The following is a 23,238-nucleotide window of genomic DNA, read 5'->3' on the forward strand; positions in this document are numbered from 1 at the left end:
GATGTCCAAACGCAGGGAAGGGGTTTTACTTTTTCAAAACATTGTTATGCCCTGCTGATGGCAACCTCTTTAAGAAGCCTATAAGAGCAAAGGCTGCCACACCAACCACCAAATCAGACATCAAGGAAACCCTCTTGCTAAATATAAGGCAGGGCAGCTGACAATTATGCAAAGCCACCTGGGATAAGATATTGAATTGGAGAAATCAATGAAAAAACGTGTCCCTGACAGAGCTGAGTCTGGGAGAAACATCTGGAAGCAGTCACTCATCTGCAAAATAATATATTTATAAGCAGCAAAATGAAAATCAAGAGCTGCTGCTTTGCTGGGCATTTCATGCACGCCAAACCTGTGACAGAGGAAACGACCACAGCCAGGGATGCCATTTGAACTTCCTTCTGCCATGCCGATTCCCATGGCTCATATGGCTGAGACCTGAAGATGGCACCTTAGAGTGGGGCAGTTGCTGTCATGCTTCCTCTTGCTTCTGATTGGTACTTCCCCTGCTGAACATTCCCCATCCCTCCCTGCTCATCCACCCACACGCACACCTGAAGCCAGGGAAGAAAACAAAGCACTTGAGAAACCACATCCAAATTACATTTTGAGTTGAGGACCCTCATCTCCTCCCTGCCAGATGCAATCCTAAGGATGACTATAGTAATTTTGTTCATCTACATCATCTTCCCAGTTGGGATTTTCAAAGCACTTTATAAGTAAATTAGCACCAATAAACTTCATGATTCCTATCAGTTACGGGTAGCACGTCTCACCCTCACCAATGGATAACATCAGCATGCGGAGAAGTTTAAGTGACTCACCAAATGTCACTCGGGACATCTATGGCAGTCAGCATTAGACTCCACAATGTTCAACTCCCACTCCTTTGCTTTGCCCACCTTTATTCTCTCTCTTTCCTCTGTCCCTAGGTCAGGGGTCACAAGGATCTCACACCTCATCCTTCTAGGAAGCTCCAACCAAGCCATTAATCTTTAGATGAGCTAGGATGCCTTTCACAGACGGGCAACACTAGTTCCCAAATGGGATGTGAAAGAATGCAAGACTCTCCCTTTTACCAAGTGAAGCCCAGCACCCAGGTGGTACTCCCAGACTGAAAGGAGAAGTTGAATGTGGGACCAAAGTGAATTCAAGTGAGATGTTTGTAAATAAAACGTTTCCATTCGGCATCACTATGCACACAGCAAGTCTTCAGGCAGATAAGAGTGGAAACAGATAAAACGGTATACCTTCTAATTCAACTTCAAACTTACACCGGGGTAGTGGTACTAGCAGCTCTGTATTATTGTCATGCATGAAAATGTGCTCTATCTTCTTGACCCCTCACAAAGTAACAACTTAACACTCAGCATGATGGTTTATTCCCCCTCTCCATATGTACAATTAAGTGGAAGCCTGGTTATTAAAAATAAAGCTCCTGTGTCGCGGCTTTGAAACACACTACAATCAATTAAATTCCCCCCTCATTACAACATTCAAAATGCTTGGTTTCCCCACATGATATGAACTGGGGACAAACAACAAGCCACGTGGCAGATTGGATATGACAGCAGAGCTCTGGTAACAGGATCTGGAGCCTTTCACCTCTATTTGAATGATTCAAATCCAGCCCCACTCAGCAGTGCAGGAAGTTGTTAGCTGATGGCAGTCTGGTGGCCTATGAGAAATAGTTTGGTGGAGTCAGTCCAGTTTGCAGTCAAGAGATGTCCACGTCACAGTTGGTACCCTTGTTTTGTTGGCAGGCTGCAGAGGCGCCAAGGATTTTGTGGGCACGGAGACAGAACGACCCCATCCTTACAAGCAGTCCCTCCAGGTCAAGGTTGAGGCATATTGGAAGGGGCAGGGGGAAGCTGCCACTTTCCTGTTGATATCTGGAGGACTTCAGTCTCCAGAACTGTCAACCTGGCAATTTTCATGAACACTGAATGCATCTAAAAAACCAACACACAACTAAACCACATACATCTTATGCTCTAAAAGCAAACTGCTTCGATGTCCCGGTAAGGCTCAGATTTTTTTTCCCCCGTGGGGATGAAAGAAAACCCCAGGTAAGGTAACCCAGAAGTGTGAGATTCCATAGTACAGCCCTTTTGTGGTCCTGTTAGCTCCCTTCCCAAGTAAATCTGTTCCCATATGCAACAAGAGAGAATCTTCCAGCTTCACCTTGTGGCTCAATAATCTTTATTATTCCTTTTTGTTATTTGTTTTTATTTAAAAGAATTTGTTTCCCTATCATAAAAATTAGACAACCATACAAGCAGCAGCAAAGTCTGTGGAGTTAACCTTGATGGCAGACAGTTCACTGGTGTTCCCAGTGTTTCAAAAGGTCCTATAGGGTCCGTAAATGGAAAAAAAAAACAAAAAAAAAACAACCAAACATGACGACTGTGGAGAGGAATATCAAGGTGGTTCTGGTTTCTTGCCCCACTGAGGATCCCAAATGAAAGCTGTAGCATGTCAGCAGGACCAAGTACCTCACGCCTTGAGAGAAAACACTTCATACCAGCTCCAGTACCTGGTGAAAAAATGAGAGCAAACAAGCAATTAGAACAGAGATTTACTGTGTTCATTATCTCCTACATCACTCTGCCTCCCTTCCTTTTGTTCACCAGCATACAGTAGTGTCACTGAAGGGCCTTGGGTCCTGGCAAGCAACACGTGCATGCCTTTTGTTTTTTAAAATGGCATACATTATGTTCTGATATATCACGACATGATGCAAGACTGTCCAATCACCTCTCATCTTCTTTGCTCCAAATGAGCACTTTCAATCTAGTGACTTCCTGGTGCACTGATGGAGACAGCAGACCCTTCTGTTCAGACATGCATGAACTAACTCTTCCAAGCTCTGCCAGCACCATGATCTGGGGCCCTGGAAGGCAGAACTTCCCACAACAGCATACAGTTTGCACACTGTGCAAAGCTGTGTGGGTACTCATCGGCTTAGCAACTGATGGAGTCCCTATCAATTCTTCCTAAACCTGGTCCCATCCCACTGACCACCAATTAAAAAAGGCAACACCAGAATTCTGTCACTGTTTACACATTTCTCTTCATATCTTCATTAATTAACAAGCTAGGTATATATGCAAAATCTCCTCTTTACAACCAATTTTTCCTTGCTGCTGGATTCACTTAAGGATGTCATACACCTCTGTGTGTCACCAATTTCACTAACAGGGAACTGATTGAAGTAATGAACAACAAATTGCAACCATACTAAATGAATCACCCAGGAGCAAAAGACAGCAGATGCAACATACTACTGCAGCAGGGGTTACCAGGGAGCTAATGCAGAATACTTTAACAGTTAAAAATGCCCTGCAAAGAAAAAAAACAACCACACATCACTGGGGCCTTTTGGGGTGGGGGCTTCTTTCTGATTAATAAGAATGAACTGAGAGGTGAAATTTTTCCTATTCTATTCCCCTGTTTTTTGTTTTTAACATAAAAATATCAGGACTATTAAGTCCAGTCAGGTTTTGCCAGAGAACTAGAGTGGTCACTGAAGGTCATAGTGACTTGGTTGCATCGAAGGGAAAAGAACCCAGGTCTCTCGAGGGGTGGAAACCTTTGGGTAGTTTGAAAATGGATTGTGAAACACTAATCAACAATTACAAGAAAAGGCTAGAGCTTGACTACAAAGCCATTTAGGCACCAAGCCTCTAGGGCTAAGGGGATTATGTCCCAATGGAGGCTAATGTCGCCGATCACGCTCTGGGGCCAGTCTGTGTGGCATGAGCTATGATGTGTAGTTCTGACAATCAGAAAGTGGAAAGCGTGCAAATTCTGAGGTTCATGGAACAACCAGGTCGACAAGCAAAGAGCGTCAGCATCACCATTTGGTGATAAAGTACCAGGGACAGATTCATTTATAGACTGCCTGTGAAGAGAGAGGTCGTGAGGACTGGAGACCAAATCACAGCTATCAACCTAGCGTCCTGTTTACTATCTTGCTGGAGACTGAGCTCAAATTTTGACATTTTAAGAAATCTGACTTTAAATTTAAGTTTAAAAGGTAAGTTTGCAGTTCTAATTAGCTGTCATGCCACACACAGTCCCTATGGGAAAGGGAAGGAGATCTCTGAGCAAGTTCAAGGATTGTTGAACACTAGCCTCTTCATGCAAGAGGCAGCCAGTCGAGTTTTGCAAGCTGTTGTCTGTAGGCACAGATTTCTGTGCTAGAAATGAAAAAAGGTGAGTGGAGCATGTGCTCGTTTGGAATATCAGTTCTTATTGCTGAGAGTTTGGATTTCAGCATGATTCATTATGGCACCCTAACTCAGTGGTAGTAGCCAGAGGACTGCATTTGGCTAACACAGGGGTTCTCAAACTTCATTGCACCATGACCCACTTCTGACAAAGTTATTACATGACCCCAGGAATGGGGTGGAGCCCGCCGCCTCGGGTGGGGGACGAGGGGGTCGCAACCTGAGCCCCGCGTAGGGGTGGAACTTAGGCTTCAGCTCTTGGTCCCAGCAAGTCTAATGCTGGCCCTGGCAACCCTATTAAAATGGCAACGCGACTCACAGCTTGAGAACCGCTGGGCTAACACCAAGGAGTTAAGATAAAGCCTCCTCAATTGGTGGCTCACAGCCACAGAGATTAGCATGCAAACACGAATGCATATGCACGTGCGTGCGTGTGAGCGGCACAGCATTAAATTAAAGTCTTGCACTTCAATAGTAAAGCCACAGTCACTTTTGGATTGATGACAAAACTCTAATGGCTTTTGTGGCAAATGAAACATGGAGCCTATGTGTTAGTACAGGAACACAACCCCTATGTGAAAACAGAACACCATTACATGGCTAATCTCAAGGGTAACATACTGCAAAACGTTTCAAGCTTTCCCACTCCATGTCGGTGTCTCTTGTATAATGCAGAGAGCCCTTGAGCACTGGCAACGGCACAGTGGCTGCTGGACAGTTGCCACCATCTTTTCACACCTGCCTCCTAACTTGGCTTCTCTGCTTTCAGTTCATTTTATTCTCCTCTCCAGCTTGTGCCAAAGGCAAATGCATCGCTGAAGCTACAAACACCCACAGTTGGGATGACCTCTTTTAACTGCTTCTCCTGGCTGCAGAGTTATGACCTTGCTCCCTCAGAATGGATTCAAGCGTTTAAAAATGGAGATGCAGGAAATAACTTACCTTAATTGTACCCTGGCTGTTAGCAGCGATGAGCACATTGGATTCCTGAAAAAGAAGAGGAGCCATCAGAGTTTGCAATGCGGGTTCAGAGGGGGCATAGAACAGGGGACTGATTTTAAACATTAAACACTTGTCTGATTTCAAAGGAATTTAACTTCTGCCATTTCTGTTGGGCTTTTGTGGCCAGAAATCTTATTTTGAAAGATTACATAAACTTGAAGAATTAGGAAGCAACAATCCTTAGTGCTTGCACAGACATTTAAATATTGAAAGTAAATTACCAACACAAATTAATCATCACAATACGCCTCTGAAGAAGACAAGTAGTATAATCATCACTTATCTCTTGGTAATATGTATACAAAGGTCTCTGGTGCCTAAAAGAAACCAAACTGAACTGAATAATTAACATGACTCCAAAACCCTCCAACTAAGACAACATGCCCAATTAAACAGCCAAGAAATCTGAACTAGAAAATAAAAAGAGGAATACAACAGCTTCTCACACACAAATCAGAAGGGTCAGAAAATACAGCAGTTCAAAAAGAAGAGAATCAGAGGACTTTGGCTCTGGCCTGAAGGATGCTGGACTTCAGAAGCAGACTTTGACTCCCTTAGGGAACTGATGGGCAGGATCCCCTGGGAAGTTAATATGAGGGGGCAAGGAGTCCAGGAGAGCTGGCTGTATTTTAAAAGAAGCCGTAGGAACAAACCATCCCAAAGTGCAGGAAGAATAGCAAATATGGCAGGTGACTAGCTTGGCTTAACAGTGAAATCTTCGATGAGTTTAAACTCAAAAAGAAAGCTTACAAGAAGTGGAAATTTGGACAGATGCCTAGGGAGGAGTATAAAAATATTGCTAGAGCATGCAGGGGTGTAATCAGGAAGGCCAAGGCACAATTGGAGTTGCAGCTAGCAAGGATGTGAAGGGTAAGAAGAAGGGTTTCTACAAGTATGTTAGCAACAAGAAGATGGTCAGGGAAAGTGTGGTACCCTTACTGAATGGGGGAGGCAACATAGCGACAGAATATGTGGAAAAAGCTGAAGTACTCAATGCTTTTTTTTGCCTTAGTCTTCACAGACAAGGTCAGCTCCCAGACTGCTGCACTAGGAAACAGTATGGGGAGGAGGTAAGCAGCCCTCAGTGGTGAAAGAACAGGTTAAGGACTATTTAGAAAAGCCGGATGTGCACAAGTCCGTGGGTCCAGATCTAATGCATCCAAGGGTGCTGAGGGAGTTGGCTGATGCGATTGCAGAGCCATTGGCCATTATCTCTGAAAATTTGTGGTGATCAGGGGAGGTTCTGGACAACTGGAAAAAGGCAAATATAGTGCCCATCTTTAAAAAAGGGAAGAGAGAACACTCGGGGAACTACAGACTGGTCAGCCTCACTTCAGTCCCCGGCAAAATCATGGAGCAGGTCCTCAAGGAATCCATTTTGAAGCACTTGGAGGAGAGGAAGGTGATCACGAACAGTCAACATGGATTCACCAAGGGCAAGTCATGCCTGACCCACCTGATTGCCTTCTATGATGAGATAACTGGCTCTGTGAATATGGGGAAAGCAGTGAACATGATATACCTTAACTTTAGCAAAGCTTTTGATATGGTCTCCAACAGTATTCTTGCCAGCAAATTAAAGAAGTATGGATTGGATGAACGGACTATAAGGTGGATAGAAAGGTGGCTAGATTGTCGGGCTCAACGAGTAGTGATCAATGGCTCCATGTCTAGTTGGCAGCCGGCATCAAGCGGACTGCCCCAGGGGTAGGTCCTGGGGTTGGTTTTGTCCAACATCTTTATCAGTTATCTGAATGATGGGATTAATTGCACCCTCAGCAAGTTCTCAGATGACACTAAGCTGGGGGGAAAGGTAGATAAGCTGGAGGGTAGGGATAGGGTCCAGAGTGACCTAGACAAAACTGGAGGAGCATTGGTCCAAAAGAAATCTGAGGAGGTTCAACAAGGACAAGTGCAGAATCTTGCACTTAGGAAGGAAGAATCCCATGCACCGCTAAAGGCTGGGGACTGACTGTTAAGCAGCAGTTCTGCAGAAAAGGACCTGGGGATTACAGTGGATGAGAAGCTGGATGAGTCAGCAGTGTGCCCTCATTGTCAAGAAGGCCAACGGCATATTGGGCTGTATTAGTAGGAGCATTGCCAGCAGATCGAGGAAGTGATTATTCCCCTCTATTCAGGACTGGTGAGGCCACACCTGGAGTACTGCGTCCAGTTTTGGTCCCCCCCCCCCCACTACAGAAGGGATGTGGACAAATTGGAGAGTCCAGCGGAAGGCAACAAAAATGATTAGGGGGCTGGGGCACATGACTTATGAGGAGAGGCTGAGGGAACTGGGGTTATTTAGTCTGCAGAAGAGAAGAGTGAGGGGGGATTTGATTGCAGCCTTCAACTACCTGAAAGGGGGGTTCCAAAGAGGATGCAGCTCGGCTGTTCTCAGTGGTGGCAGACGACAGAACAAGGAGCAATGGTCTCAAGTTGCAGTGGGGGAGGTTTAGGTTGAATATTAGGAAACTATTTCACTTGGAGGGTGGTGAAGCACTAGAATGGGTTACCTAGGGAGGTGGTGGAGTCTCCATCCTTAGATTTTTTTAAGGCCCGGCTTGACAAAGCCTTGGCTGGGATGATTTAGTTGGTATTGGTCCTGCTTTGAGCAGTGGATTGGACTAGATGACTTCCTGAGGTCTCTTCCAACCCTAATATTCTATGATTCTATGCTAGAGATATTTGATGTAGGTACCTCTCTCAGGCATGTATAAAGAAGTGGTTCTCAACCTATTTACCACTGTGGGCTGCATATGCAGCTCATTATGTGTTACGTGAACCGCATCCACATACATACTACCTATATGGCCCTGACGATGTCACATGGGTCGCAGCTGTGTGCTGATTGGGCTGTAAGTGGTCCACGGGCTGAGAACCATTGGTATAGAGAGTCAAACTAGGCACACCTCGGTTGTTTATTTATATGGCCTGCTTCACCAGTCTAGTAGATCCCCAGGAATATTAAGTTCCCAAATTGCAGGCTCTGGATGGGAGCGTGCCTGTTGTCTCCTACACACAAGTCCACCCACTTCAGATGCTTTGGTGGGAGACAAGGTACGGGAAAGATCCAAAAAGAAAGACAAAAAGGAGAGAGATTATCAATAAGTTAAAAGAAATAACTCCTGGAGGGAGGAAGAACCCTGAAAAAGAACTCAAAGAGGCAGAATCACACTTCTCAGAATGGTTTCCTACATTCCTTCTTTTCTAGCCATGCAATACCAGCAATTGTAGTGTTTACTGCCAAACTGCTTGGTCTAAAAGCAACAGCTATTAGAAGCAGCAAGATAAATGGAAAGATTGGTCTCAGAAAAGGTATCCATCCTCAAATGAATTTGGTTTAATTATCCTATCACTTCACAAATACATTTTTAATAATCTCAGTGAACAGAATATCCTCACTTCAAAGGAGCATTATACACTTGCATTCTGTGTGAGAGCTGGAGGAAAACAGCTTGCCTAAACCAGCTGAGTGTAAAACTGGTAGATGCTGGCACTTTGTAGCATCAGAGGTGAACACATTGTTAGCTCAGCCATAGCAAGACTAGGCTACAAACTGCCTTATCATGAAGTTCTGACGTCTGCAGGACCATCAGCTTTGAAACAAAGGGAGAGAAAAACTGATCTATTATTCAACATAAAAAGCTAGTTATCTAACAATAGTTGCCTTTTGGTAAACCACTGGACTACTGCGTTACAAATGGATTTGATCATCCCTGGATAGTGTCCATTACAGGATTAGCAAGAACTCTAGGTAGCATCTCACTAAGCCAAAGCACTTGTGTAGAAAATATGCCCTAAAAAGAACCAATAAAGTCCCCATTTCAATTCTTACACTGGGTAAGAGGACAGTCTTGATATTGGCACTGTCTGAGAATGCCACAACTTCTCAATTTAAAGCATTAGAACATTATGCCAAAACACAAGGACACTTATGTCATTAAGGAAAATCTTTGATAAACATGTACAGAAACAAAGAATGTTGGGACTAAAATGCCTGACAACTAGATTACACTGAGATATCTGAAAAGGAGTACTTGTGGCATCTTAGAGACTAACCAATTTATTTGAGCATAAGTTTTCGTGAGCTGTAGCTGTAGCTCACAAAAGCTTATGCTTAAATAAATTGGTTAGTCTCTAAGATGCCACAAGTACTCCTTTTCTTTTTGCGAATACAGAGTAACACGGCTGCTACTCTGAAACCTGAGATATCTGACTAATTTTTGGAGACAAGGGAGGAGCATAAACATATCAAATGTCTAGTACAAAGAGCTGGAGCTGATAAGTGCAAGACTGTTGGTTGTGAATGATTCTTGTTTGCATTGTGAATGACTGGTAATTCTGCATCGCTGCTGCAGTCTGTCAGGGCATCACTGTAAATGAGCTCTGGCTCAATAGGCTGCTTTACCAGCTAAACAAAACGCTAGAGGGTAATACACTCTTTCCTGAGAACCTGCTGTTTTTCCAGCAGAACTCCTCTCTGGGTCTGAGATAATCACTGATCTGCTGCTTTCATCCCCAGCACACAAACAGGAGCAGACACAGGGGAAATTAGCACCACGTCTGTCACTGAACAAATGGCCACTTGCTTGTCAAAGCACTCTAGCACTGTGGTTGCTTCTATGGGGACACAATCTAAGTAACTTTTTTATCCCCTGGAGGAGCAATTCTCTTCCCCTTTGTATTGCCTATAAAACAGCCATTATGCTCAATGCATTAAAAACCTAAGCAGGCTGTGAAATAAAAATTATTCACATGGCATGTGATCTGTAGATTTACAACTGGCGACAGATGCACATGTGTTTAATCTATCTTTTTGCCTGTGTATACATAAACAGTTGCCCAGTTTGCGCCATCTCTAGGGTTGATTTTAATGCTTAACAGGAGCCATAAACTCAATTTTAAGGTTCTTTGAAAAATGCCCAGAACATATCATGGCCTTTATCAGCATATCTTAGATGCCATCAAAAGGCATGACAACTTACTGTGAGGACAGGAACCTCCACTCTCCCAGACTGAACTGTATAAAGAACTGTTGCTTACCCTACAGTAACTGTAATTCTTTGAGGTGTTGGATCTCACTCTAGAGGTGCATGCACCTCACACACGCAACAGAATAGAAGTGTCCATTGAGGCCTCACGTGCGCCCAGTGCGACCACAAGCTCCTGCATAAGGACATAAAGGCCAGGGAGATAGTGACACCCACCCCATCCCTGAGTTCCCTCCCAAATCAAAGGCATTTACTGTGGACTCTGATCATCAAGGACGGAAGGCAGGTCATGGGATCCATGACTACAACATCTCAGAGAACCAGTTACTGTAGGGTAAGTAACTTTTCTTCTAGTCCAGGTGGCTGGCAAGCAGTATCCTGTCTGGACAGTAGGAATGAGGAATGTCAGCAGCAGTAGTCAAAAACTGAACTACCAGCTTTTCTGAACTTGGCATTGGCCCTGGCTGCCACGCAAAGGCATAATGTTTGACAAAAGTCAGTGGGCTACTCCCTACTGCTGTTTCTCTGAAACAGGCCAAAGAAACTGCATGTGCCCTAGTGAAGCGCATCCTGGCATTTGGAGGGAAAAGGCACTGGTCCACTAGAGGTTCCCTGTGATGAGATGGCCTGCCTTTTGATGAGTCCCAAATAGCCACAAAGAAAGGAGGAGACAGACTGAACGGTTTGGTTCTGTCAAGGTAACAGAAAGGCTCTGGAAATGTCCTAGGTATGTACCCTCTTCTTTCCTGGAGTCAAGTGTTACTTCAGGAGGAAGACTGATAGGGTAACTGATTGATTTAGGTGAAACTCCAATATCACCTTAGAGATAAAGCTAGGGTGTGATCTCAAACATTTTATCGCTGAAAGGATGAATAAGGAGGTCTGGCCATAAGGACTTGGAACTCTCCAACCTTCAATGCAGAGGTTACTGCAGCCAGAAAGATGGATTTAAGGGAAAGGTGGCACACTGAATGACCCAATCCTGTACTGAATGGAGGCTGAGTGAGTTTCAGGAGAACAATATACGGTTCAACTCACTGAAGCCAATCCCACTGGTGTCACAGATAGCACTGGCACTGAACACTACACTGACACCTACAGTAGGGATTGTCAACCTTTGCATTTCTGAGCGCCCCCCGCCCCCCACCATGCTATAAAGACTGCAGGGTCCGGGGTGGACGGGCGGGAGGGGGGGAGAGGGGAGAAAGGGAAGGGAGCGCCCTTGGGTATAGGCATAGTTTGACTTCTCTTTTGCGGGGCGTGGGGGAAGAGGAAGAAGAGAGGGCCTGGTGGGCAGAGGGCCAGCTCTGCACAGTGGGGACGGGGGAGGGAGCGACCACTCCATCCCGACTCACCACAGCAGGCCACCCAGCCTGTGCGCGCGTGTGTGTGTGCAACCAAAAATTATAACTGAAAGCGGGGGCCTCAACTCAAAGTTTGAAAGTCACTCAATGCAGGCAGAGGGTAGCTAGGGGCTGTGTGCAGACAGGGGTTAGCTCAGGATGCAGGGAGGGGGTTAATTAGGGGCTGTGTGCAGATGTGGGGGGTAATCTAGGGGCTGTGTGTGGACAGGGGAGCAGTTCAGGGTGCAGAGAAGGGTTAGCTAGGGGCTGTGTGCTGGGTCCCCCTACAGTTGCTGCTCCCCGAAGGCTCTGCCCTCCCAGAACCAGGTCCCTTCGCCCAGGCACCCCTTACTGGCTGAGGGAGCAGTCAAAGGGGGCTGGGAGCTGAGAAGTAGCTGCAACCCTGGGTACCAGCAGATGACAGGAGAATGCTGTGGCTGCCCCCTGCATGGCACCAGCCAAAGCAGCTCTCTGCATTGCCTGGCTCTAGCTTCCCAGCTCCGACCTGGCCAGGGGTTAGGGCCTCAGGGAAAGGAGGAGGAGGAGGAGTGTGTGTGTGGAGCTGCCCCCAGGACTGCCCTGCTCTGGGTACAGCACTGCAGTTTGGTTGGGCAGTGCCCCCTATGTCTGTCCATGGGCTCAGGGCTTCTGCCCCATGGGGAAAACCAGGGCTCTGGCCCTGCAGCTCCCGGCTTTAGCCCCACAGGGGGCACTGGGGCTGCAGCCATGGGGGCCTATGAGTCCCCCTGAAAGGGCTTGTTGCCCCCCAGGGCACTGTGGACCCCCATTTGAGAACCGCTGACCCATGGTACTGAAGTCTAGCACTCAGAGGGGCTACTCCAAACAGAGACAGAGACTCCAGAGACTCACAAAGATAGATCACCTATATCCTCAGGTGTCTTTACTTAGCACAATCTTCTCTGCATTGGTCTTTGATATCACTTGTCTGCTAGACATGGAGCTGGAGGAAGCTGGCTTGTCTGCTACCAGAACGCTGGAGTTCATCTCCTTAGGACCTGAAGAGACTTTCATAGATTGAAGTTTCATCTTTGGGAGCAATCACGTCTTGTGACTTCTACATTCTTGCGGAGAACGAAAGGATAATGGGACTCTCTTACGCAGCAGAGGCCATTGCTTTGTCCACCTTTCAATGGAAGTCCATTGCAGGACAGTCAGGGCTTGAAGATTGCAGATTTTGGATCTGCCATGTTGATAAGACCTGTATGGGGGGTGGGGTGGGGGGATCTGTATGGGGGCTTTCAGGGGAGCTTGACCATAAATGTTCAGTTTATATGGGATGATAGCATTCACAGTGGTCATTGCTCAGAGAATTAGAAATGTGCTGGAAGTTTTGAGCAGTTTTAAGAAATTCTCAAAGCTAAGAATTAGAAGGTCAAACGCACACCAGGTTTTGTCTCACTGCTGTAGGTGGTAAAGGGAAACTGAGGGAGAGTCACAGCTGTCCTGTCCCTTATGTATTCGTTTGAGAATATGACGCAGCACAAGTGTGTACATGCAGCCCAAACAGATGCTGCTATTCAAAAGGCTGATCTTGGGCGCCTGCATATCTACAGTGGGATCCACACTGACATGTACTCAAAGACAAACACTGTTTCAGACAGTGACTGAAAGCTCCACTCAACCACTCAGACCCAGCTACATATTAATGAGGCTCTCGATAGCCAAGGCACTCACCTGTGCCCAATCTTGTCATTAATGAAAGACAGTTGTGAGAGAATCATCAAGTACTGAGTCTCTCTCCCCCTTTCCTCCCCACAACCTCAGGCAGTTTGGGTGAGTTGTAGCATTCCTAAAAATGAAAACTAGATGGGCACTGATGAGAATCAAGCATGGCACAGGCAGTGGCTGTCTAAGCTTCCCCAGTACAGCTCTGCCAAATACTGGTCCCTAGTATTGGAGCGGCTGGGACAGGGACCTCAACGCTTCAGGCTGGATCCACAGGCATAAAACACCCATTATTTGGGGGAGGGTGGGGGGTGGGGGCGCGCTGGGAGAAAGCGAAAAGGGAGAGGAAAGCCTGCCCCTTTCCTGTTTTTCCACTTGCTTTGTCCCCCAAACCAGAATTTTAGAGGCCATAGATTAAAACCTAAGCTAATGCACCAAAGCACCTTCCTGTCATATTTCCTTCCGAGAAACATGTAATCTTCCTAGGAGTTGGGGATACAAAACCCTGTAAAGTACCAGGCTTGGAAATGGAGAGCTCTGCAATTTAATTTTTTTTTTGGCCATTAGAGATCAATAAAAAACTCAAGCTGTAGCTATCTTAAATGCCCCAGAACATTACTATTCATCCTGCCAAAGGTGATCTCCTGGGACTATGAACGTGTGCTTCACGTTTTCTCCGTGATCTAGAAACGTGATCCTATCCTGAAGAGGTTCAAAATAAAAAGGATTAACACATACACCATGCAGATAATTTCTTTTTCTTGATATAACCCTGTCTGTGAGGACCCCTCTTCCTTGTCTACAAAACTCAAATGCAAAATATCACAGCCTGGTAAAAATATGCCTGAAGAAATAGTTGTAAGTTGTCTGAGGAATAGGAAAGCCAGGATGCTGATTTCTAAGCACATTCTCAATTACTCTGTTTGAAATGAGATACTAAATTAAGGTATTTTTTATGTACCAATTACACAGATTATCTTTGAATGTGGTAGCTAAAAAAAAAACCCACTACAAAAGACACCACATGAAATGTAGTCTTACTGAGAACAAAAAAAGTACTTGAACTGAAAGAACTGTATTGAGCGTCTAAACAAACAAAGCTCTCCAGCCTTGTAAACTAGCAAGTCCAAGAGAAAATGCATAAATAATGCAAGGGCATTTCATAAGGGCCGTTAACCTTTTAAAGTTTGGTTTTGTCAGACTAACAGACTGGAACCTGATCTAGCTACATTTTCCACTGAAGGTAAAATTGCTACATTATGTTACACCCATGGCCCTGATTGTAGAAACAAGAGGAAGAAAAGTTTGGCAAAGGAAATATCAAGGTATTTGATTTTCATTTCGGTCATGCCCTTAATGCTACCGATTGTGATGGTGCTACACACCGCAATGAACGTCAGAAATAGTCTGATGTGCTGAAGCTACAGTTTACTGAAAAGATTAATTCGATTGTAGCCATTTGGAGCAGGGATCACCTTTTTATCTGGTGTGCTCGCTACTGTTATATCCAGTTACTCTTCACACTTAAAAGAATTCATCCTCTTTTTTAGGATGACATTTTCTCCAAATTTACAGCACACTCTGAGGGTAAAGTTTGAATATTTTGGGAATTTTCAACTAAACTTATTATTTAGATTAATTTCAAATGGGACCATTATGAAAACATTCTCTGGAGCCTGACCCTTTCCCCCCTCCCAGACCCACTTTACTAAGAAAGGGCTAGTTTATCATCACACTTTGCAAATAGTTAACACTCATTGCCAGCTAATTTGGAACATATATTCATGTTCCTAGTAAAGTTGGCTGCCATTTGCCATCCCCCCTGCCCAATGTGATTGAAACCACAGGCAGTTTTCAGGAAAGATTGCCCTCATTTCACTAAAGCATTTGCTATTAGCCATCCTATCTCTCAACCTTCAATCCTTCCTACGTGTGACTCAAACCACTGAAATGTGTGAAAAATGGTCAAATGATGGAACACCTATGCTTTGCTACACACCGTGCCATAATTAATAGACTATGATGGTTTCTCAGTATAAAACCTGCTTTAAAAGGATATTTTCTCATTGTATGAATAAACCAGTTTTTTAAAAAAAGGAATCTGGAAAGAGGAATTCTGTCACATGAAACTATATGAGGCTCCAATATGGGTCATCAGCGGGTTTGAACCCTAGACCTGCAAATCAGATCCCTACCCAGACTGCTCCCATGTGAACTACAGAAATAACTTTTTGCCTATGGGCGGGACTAATGTATTATGCGTAGCACTTTTGTTCATCTTTTGGAGGCAGTTTCTTTGTGATGATACAGAGTCTGTAGCGTCCATGGAAACACACTGTGTAGCGTTTTGGGGAATTGTTAAAAGGTGTCTGACAAACAGGACACAAGGATCTTTCAGGGGATGGCTCTCACAGACCTGGCACAGGTTCTGGAGGCAGCGATCCCTTTTTCTTAGCCACTGAGTGGTCTAGGGGGAGCTTCTCCCCTGAACATCTTCTAGCAGGTTTTGGTATCAAAGAACTGAGGAGGGCCTGTGCCTTTTCTTCAGTGCTGGCAAAAGGGATCAAGGAGCCTCACACACCTCTGGTGCAGTGCTCTGTACTGAAGCCAAGGTATTTGCAGCACTCTCCACATGCACCAGCTCTGATACAGGGCAAAGTGCTACCCCCTTAAGCAGACACTTGAGCCTGGCTGCTCTATCTTTGAGTGGGGCTCAAAACCTTTACAAACCTGACATTTGTCACTGCTATGGGATTCTCCCAAACATTTCAGGCAAGACGGATGCAGGTCATTGACCAGCACAGGCTTGTTGCAAGACCAGCAGGACTTAAACCCCAGAGAGAGTTCTGATACCAAAAGATTAATTTTAATCAAAAAGATCTAAAAACTAAAACCCAGCTCTAAAATTTAACTCAACTAACTAACTCATTTCCAACAGTAACAGAGAACATACAAAAAGGAGCGAGGGAAGAATTAGGCATAAGAAGTCTGAAATTGCTCCTACAAAAGTCACCGGTGGTAAGAAGGAACTGAGGGACATTAGGGGCAGCACCACGCTCGTATACCTACTTGATGCCTCATGTAATGACAGAGGGCACACAGGCCACCGCAGTAAGTATTGTTGAGAGAAAAAAGTTCCCTGACAACTGCGCATGGAATGCATACATACCCACAGTGGAATGGACATGTGCAAACACTTGCAGAAAATATACTACCTCACCCAGGCTGTCTCCTGAAATTCCTGGGACCAACACTGCTAACATGAATTCTATACATCATTCTGACAATTATTTTCCTTTTCACATGTGAAGATCAAGTCTCTTCAACACAAAGAAAGATCAAAATTAGGATTATTTGGAAAGAAATGTGCAAAAGCCTAGAAAACACAAGAATGCACTCAGGTGTCTCTTTCCAGATTCAGCTGTTAATATAAGACATGGGATTTTTATTTTTATTTTTTTTTTAAAAGAGTTTATACTTGATACCTGATACCTGCATATTTTTAACAATGAAATTATTCACACAGTGAGAGACAATCTGTGTGTGTGTGTGTGTGTGTGTGTGTGTGTGTGTGTGTGTGTGTGTGTGTGTGTGTGTGTGTGTGTGAGAGAGAGAGAGAGCGTGTGTGTGAGAGTAAAAATAAATAGAGGGAGTTGCCCAATTTGTGTCATGTCTGGTACAAACATGTGTGTGTTTTCTTATCACACAGAAGTTCACAGACTCTCTACAGGATCCTATATCAGGAGAAAGCTTTCAAAATTAGTGTTTTCATCATCTTAACACAAGCACAACCTGCAGGTTCTATAGAAAACTAGATGTGGACTAAGCAGAAATTCACTTCCCAGCCTGTTAAACCCCTCCACACCATTTTAATGCAGACCAATGCCTTTAACCTCTTATTCAGATGTTCCTTTAGATAAAATAAATCCCTCAAAACCAAAAATGTTTTCTGGCATTTTTTTGCCCTGCATTTTCCATCTGAGCCACATGTGGATCCCTTGACATAAGGAACATCTATCCCTGCTTTATTAAAGCCTCTATACTGAAGGGACCCTTTATCAGTCTCTCTCTTTTTTGGTTTCGGAGTAGCAGCCGTGTTAGTCTGTATCCGCAAAAAGAAAAGGAGAACTTGTGGCACCTTAGAGACTAACAAATTTATTTGAGCATAAGCTTTCGTGAGCTTTTTTGGATTTCACAGTTAATGCATTTTTTCTGCTTTTATTTAGGCTGAATTCAGCACAATAGTCTACCGTATAACTGGAAGCTCATTTACTATCATACATACACAAATCTATGCCTTCACTCACAGCATATGGGGGCACAGTGGAAAGTAGTCAAACGCTCGCTCCAATGAGAGACACTCACATAAGAAGAAAGCCATTTGCCAGCCAAGTGTGAAATCATTTTTTCTTAGCATGACCTTTCTTTCAGCATGTGTTTTTCAGAAAAGCAAGATTAAGAGGGCAATTCAGGACCTGGTCGGAACAAAAAGGCGTGTCTGACTGCAGTGTGTAGGGAGCTGCCCACAGGTTGCTATTGATTTATCCCATTTTGTGAGGTCCTCTGAACCCTAGACAGAAACTCAAGCTCGCAAATAAGAGGGGGAGGGGGCTGTAAAAATGGGGGTGGGATTTGGGAATCCTCAAATTTTTATGCAGCAGGTGCAATTCTCTCTGTATTTCAGTCATTCTGACACAAAAATGTATACAAATAAGCACTTACCTAGAACTTATTTGGAATTCAGTCTGGAATAATTTGTCAGTGACAAATTATGCTATAAACATCACAAAATACAGAGGCCCAATGGCTTGTGCACAGTTCCCAACAGGCAGGCAGAGACATTAAAACCAATGTATGTCAGTATCAGCATTTAGAAAAATCCGCTCCCCCATATGAGGGAATGCTGAGCTTCACTGCCCATCTCCTATCCACAACAAGGTCTCCAAAGCCCCCCTGTTCCTACACAGCCATATCTCCTGGGACAGGCCTACATTTCAGACATTCTCCATAAGGAGTAAGCTTGAGGCCCTGAATGAAATCACAAACTGGAAAGAGAAAGCAGGAGACTAAAGACCCACTGTAAACCAAAGGGTCCATGTGCACTACACTCACAGCTATTACAGCAGAACTGCTAACACCACAGTTGCAGCCCAAGCTGGTTAAAACATGGTCTTGGATCATACAGCGGACCAAATCATGCCCCTGAACCATGCTAACCTTGAATAGTGTACATGGGCCCAGATACCTGTGTAAGCCCCCTTCTCTTTCCTGTTCTTTCTTGACCACACAAAAATGGATATTGTGTATTACCTACAAACTCTGACTGAAGACAACCGGAGCATGCTCCCACTGAAGAGTGATAAATTGTTTCTAAGTGGGTCTAGTACGGTTCGTTCTTGAATTACACAAAGCTCTTTCCCACCTGCTTTGTGGAGCCCAATTCACTGTCTCAACATCGCTTGAGGCTCCCTTGGACCAGGCACAAAAGGTTGGTCCAAATATTAAAAGCGGAGTCTCCTGCATACAGACACCGACCAGCTAAAGGCTTGCTTCGTAATCGCCTGCTTCTCCTACTCTGCCAGTGCTGAGTTTCATCCTCTAATTAGGTGAATGATACAGGTTTAAACACTGACCTAACAACCTTGACATTAATATTTTAAAATTATTAAATCTCAATTCTACAATGCCAATAAAACACTTCTATGTGCAGATTTAATGAACAATGCAATCAGTAAAAAGTAATACTTTGAATTTATATTGCACATTTCACCAGAGGATCCAAAACCTGGTACAAATGCTAATTAAGCCTCACAAAGTCCCCATTAGGTAATTAAGTACTAACCAGATTTTACAACTGGAGAAACTGAGGCATTGCATTCGCCTGACTTGGCCTAAGCTGCAGTAAATTGGTGATAAAGACATCAGTAGAACCCAGGGAGTATTTACTGAGGAGATGGAATAAATATGCAGGGATGAATATAAAGGGTTAGTTTCCCCTATCTAAATTCTGCTTCTGGAGTACAACACTGACTTACAAACTGAAGGAAAACCCGTTTTGAAGTTTACTTTTCGCCAAGCAGATTAAGAGCCACATTAATACCATAAAGCCAGTTACAAACTAGCCCTGTACTCCACTATATGGTTGAGTCATACAATGCTTTCAAGCCAGCTGGATCAGGGTTGAGTCTAGTCATGGTTTCTAGCTCTGGACTCTAGGACACACACCCAGGCCCAGACCACTTATCCAATGCCCTTCCTTGGGATGTGGGATACCACGCTCTCCAACCAACCTAAATCCTGAAATCCGTGTTTTAGACTTCCTGAGCCTCCGCCACTTACACACATGCCCTCAGACTTCCACCCAGACTGTGGGCACTCTGGGCTTTTAGTCTAGATCCTTCAGAGACAACATAGCAGGAAAACAAGGAATGCAGTCTTAGGAAAGGAATTTCTTAACCACTTTACTCTTATAAAGCACTGGAGAGCTCAAACACATCCTCCCCATGACATCTGATCTACCCTTCTGTGGGTCTAAGGTTTGTCAGCCTGAGTCCATCCTGCTTGCTATCTCCTGCAAGTCTTCCTTACAAGTGGTGATTGCCGGCCCCTTGCACAGAGAACCCCCCCACTCTTATGCATAAGAATGGCCACAGTGGGTCAGACCAAAGGTCCATCTAGCCCAGTATCCTGTCTTCCGATAGTGGCCAATGCCAGGTGCCCCAGAAGGGATGAACAGAACAGGTAATCATCAAGTGATCCATTCCCTGTCACTCATTTCTAGCTTCTGGCAAAGAGAGGCTAGGGACACCATCCCTGCCCATCCTGATCATTAGCCACTGCTGTACCTATCCTCCAAGCATTTGTCTAGTTCTTTTTCTAAAAAAAAAAAAAAAAAGAATCACATTTTTACTTAACAGGTCCATTGGTTTCCTGTGCATATTTGAAAGTCATACATTTAGAAAGGAAATAAGGAAACCTTATGACTCTAGTCCTGTTTGCCCTGCAGAGACAACCCAGCTAAAGACTGAGTGAGGTTATCCTATATATCATCAACAGAATTGTTTCCAAATTCCCCCAGTTACATCACAGAAAACCCACAGACGAGAATGGGGTGCAGAGGTGTAACAAGGAAACACGCTGCTTGACTCAGAACTCTGGCTGAGTTTGCAAACTGACAGGTAGAAAAAAGTATCTTTTCACTTGTAAACCAAAGACATTTGCGCTGGGAATCAATAGAGGATAAGCATGGAACCCCAAGATGCAATTTTAAAAGAGTTACTCTTTAGAGTAAAGTCACATTGTTCAATATTACTACTAATCACCAAAACATAAATGTTTGCAGTGTTGTTGTAGTCCTGTTGGTCCCAGGATATTAGAGAGAGAAGGCAGGTGAGGTAATATCTTTTATTGCACCAACTTCTGTTCATGGAAGAGACAAAATTTTGAGTTACACAGAGCTCTTCAGGTTTGAAGAAGAGCTCTGTGTAGCTCAAAAGCTCATTTCTTTCACCTGTACAAACTGGGTCCAATTAAAAAAATATATCTTGGGTATTGAGACACATTGTGATGAACTGAAGTTTAGTTAGAGCTGATTTGAGATAGGGATAAAGGAGTGTCTGTCCATAAAATGTAAAGCATTGTATTAATCCAAACGGCTATGTACAGTATAGATGACAAATATTCAATTTCTCCTTAACATCTCACTATTAATCTTTCACTTTTTTTTGCAGGGGTGGGGGGGGGGTGGGAAGAGAAAGAAAATGGAGATCTTCTCCTCTTAGCATGTTAAGAGCTACAATCAGAAGTTCAACTTCACACACTTTTGCACAAATGCAAACAAGAACAATTGCTCATTAGCCACATTAGAAGTCAGGCAAACTGTTAAAAGTTGCCATCTTTCCCATTTTTCAGAAGATATCCCAAGTTTGACAGTATCTCACAAACTTGACTTGTGGCACATTAAAGTATCTGACACAGACACAGTGCAATACACATGCCATGCACGACACCCTCAGTTTGTCTTGCAGAATAAACTATTAAAGATGGTAATCCTACCTTTGCATGATCTGAAAGATTTAAATGAGGCCTACTGCCTGCATCTGAATTAATGCCTAAGGGGACAAGGAGTCAGTGCCTTATATAACTTTATCTGCTAGATTGGTCCAATGAACCTAACCTTTCTGCATGCAGAGGGGCAACTCAAGTTAGTAACATATGCTAGATACACAGCTCAGTAGTTACTAGTCACTTCCAGTCTCATTCTTCTGCAATGTTTTACAGATACAAAAATGAGAACTTTAAAAAATTTCACCATGGACCGAGTTTAAAGCCAGGTAGTTTATATTCTGCCTCATTTTATTTTGACAGATTTACTGACTGTGATAGAAAAGGATGAGACAGAGATGCATGAGTCTCAACACCACAGGGGAATTCCCTATTTCTGTCATACTGAAAAATCATTTCCTTTCATTCACCCTTCACTTCTAACTCAAGCTAATACTTTGAATATACTAGTCTGTCTGCAATTTTATCAAATAATTGTAAGTTAGTTGCAAAAAGATGACAGGACCATATATCCTACCAGTAACGGTGCCAACTTATATAAAAATTCCCACCTAAAAATAAGTTAGATTCAGTTATGGTTACTAGACTGCATAAAAAAGGAACGAACAAAACATAAATCATTCAATAAACCATCGATGCTCCTTTTCTAACACTAATTACTACTTTTCTACCACTCACAGCCCACATGTATCTCCACGAACACCGGCCACGTGATCTGACGAAGAGCAGAGTTAGTGTGGCTTGCACACATTTACAAGGTATGAAGCTTTAAATGGTTCTGCATGGGCTCTGACTTGGCTCCCTCACATGCCAGGCAGAATGTCTGTGCCAAAGCATTCGTACATCAGAGGCTCCATGTTTCTATCCTACACAGGTTCTTATACCTGCCACGTCAGCGCAGCATGAGTGCCTTCCAGTCATGCATTAAATACTGTAATGACTAGCTGTAATGTGTGGTTTGTTTTTTTCTTGCATAGCACTACAGCCTCAGTGCTGAGGGAGCCCTTCAAGCACCAATGTCGTGGCACAGGCACCCTGGGGTCTCCTCACAACCTTAGCTCCCTGCATGCTTATGGACAAAGCCTCTCCCTGCCCCAGACCCTCTCCCACATCCTGGCTCAAATGCTCCTAACTCCTCAAAGTTCTGCTCAACCCCTCATGTCCATTCAAGCCCTGCTCTGCTTACCCCCCACATCTCTAGTCACCACACTACTTATATCCCTACTTGCCCCCATGCCCCCCCAAAGCCACACCTCTCCCCTGAGCCTAACCACATGCTTCCACCTACATATCCAGCAACCTTGCTCAGCAGAAGTACATGTAGAGCACAGGAAATCACATACTTTGTTGTGTCGATTGCATGCCAAGATTCAGGGAGACAGTCTGGCAGCACTGGAATACTGAAACGCCTGATGGATCTGAACAGTTCCATCAGTGAGTCTGATTATCCCAAGTAAGGAAAAAATTGTTATCTTTACATTTTAAAATCCCAGGAGTGGCTTATGGCCAAGATGGTATCAGATTGTGAAAGAGAATTCTGGAGCTTGTGGAAAGTATGGTTGTAAAACAGTGAACGCAAAAGAAAGCGAGTAAAACAAGCATTTTAAAATCTTTTCTTTGCAAAAGTTAGTAATTTTTTCACTAAAATAATTTCACAGAAAATTCAACTTTTCTCTGAAGAGTCACTACACCAGATCTGGACACTAAATTAAATGCAAAAGCATTACACAGAGGGTTTTGAGTCCTGTTTTAAGCAAAAATTTCAGTGGAACCTTATCAATGAAGTCCTGTTGATACTGCTGTAATACCACATTGGTCATGCTGGCATTTTCACGTGAGCATTTTTATAATGTCCATTAAATACATAAAGGGCAGTGGAGCCCATGCCCCAAAGCTCCCTGGAGTTCATATTTATGGTATTGG

The 23,238-nt window shown here is 44.0% G+C and overlaps 1 protein-coding gene across 3 annotated transcripts in view; it reads right to left on the reverse strand.

The window, feature by feature from the left end:
- Positions 1-1,309: 1,309 nt before the first annotated feature.
- The window catches only part of COP1 (COP1 E3 ubiquitin ligase), a 212,431-nt gene continuing 190,502 nt past the window's right edge, over positions 1,310-23,238 (reverse strand). For 2 of the 3 annotated variants that reach the window (XM_074960995.1, XM_074960997.1), the window contains exons 19-20: positions 5,172-5,216; positions 1,310-2,533 (exon numbers count right to left, since the gene is read on the reverse strand). In XM_074960995.1, the coding sequence (XP_074817096.1) occupies positions 2,516-2,533; positions 5,172-5,216 (63 nt within the window). In that variant the 3' untranslated portion in view covers positions 1,310-2,515. The remainder of the gene's footprint in view (positions 2,534-5,171; positions 5,217-23,238) is intronic. The other variant, XM_074960998.1, reaches the window with a different exon arrangement.

The sequence above is a fragment of the Natator depressus genome, chromosome 8 (assembly GCF_965152275.1).
Source record: "Natator depressus isolate rNatDep1 chromosome 8, rNatDep2.hap1, whole genome shotgun sequence".
NCBI classification, from domain to species: domain Eukaryota; kingdom Metazoa; phylum Chordata; order Testudines; family Cheloniidae; genus Natator; species Natator depressus.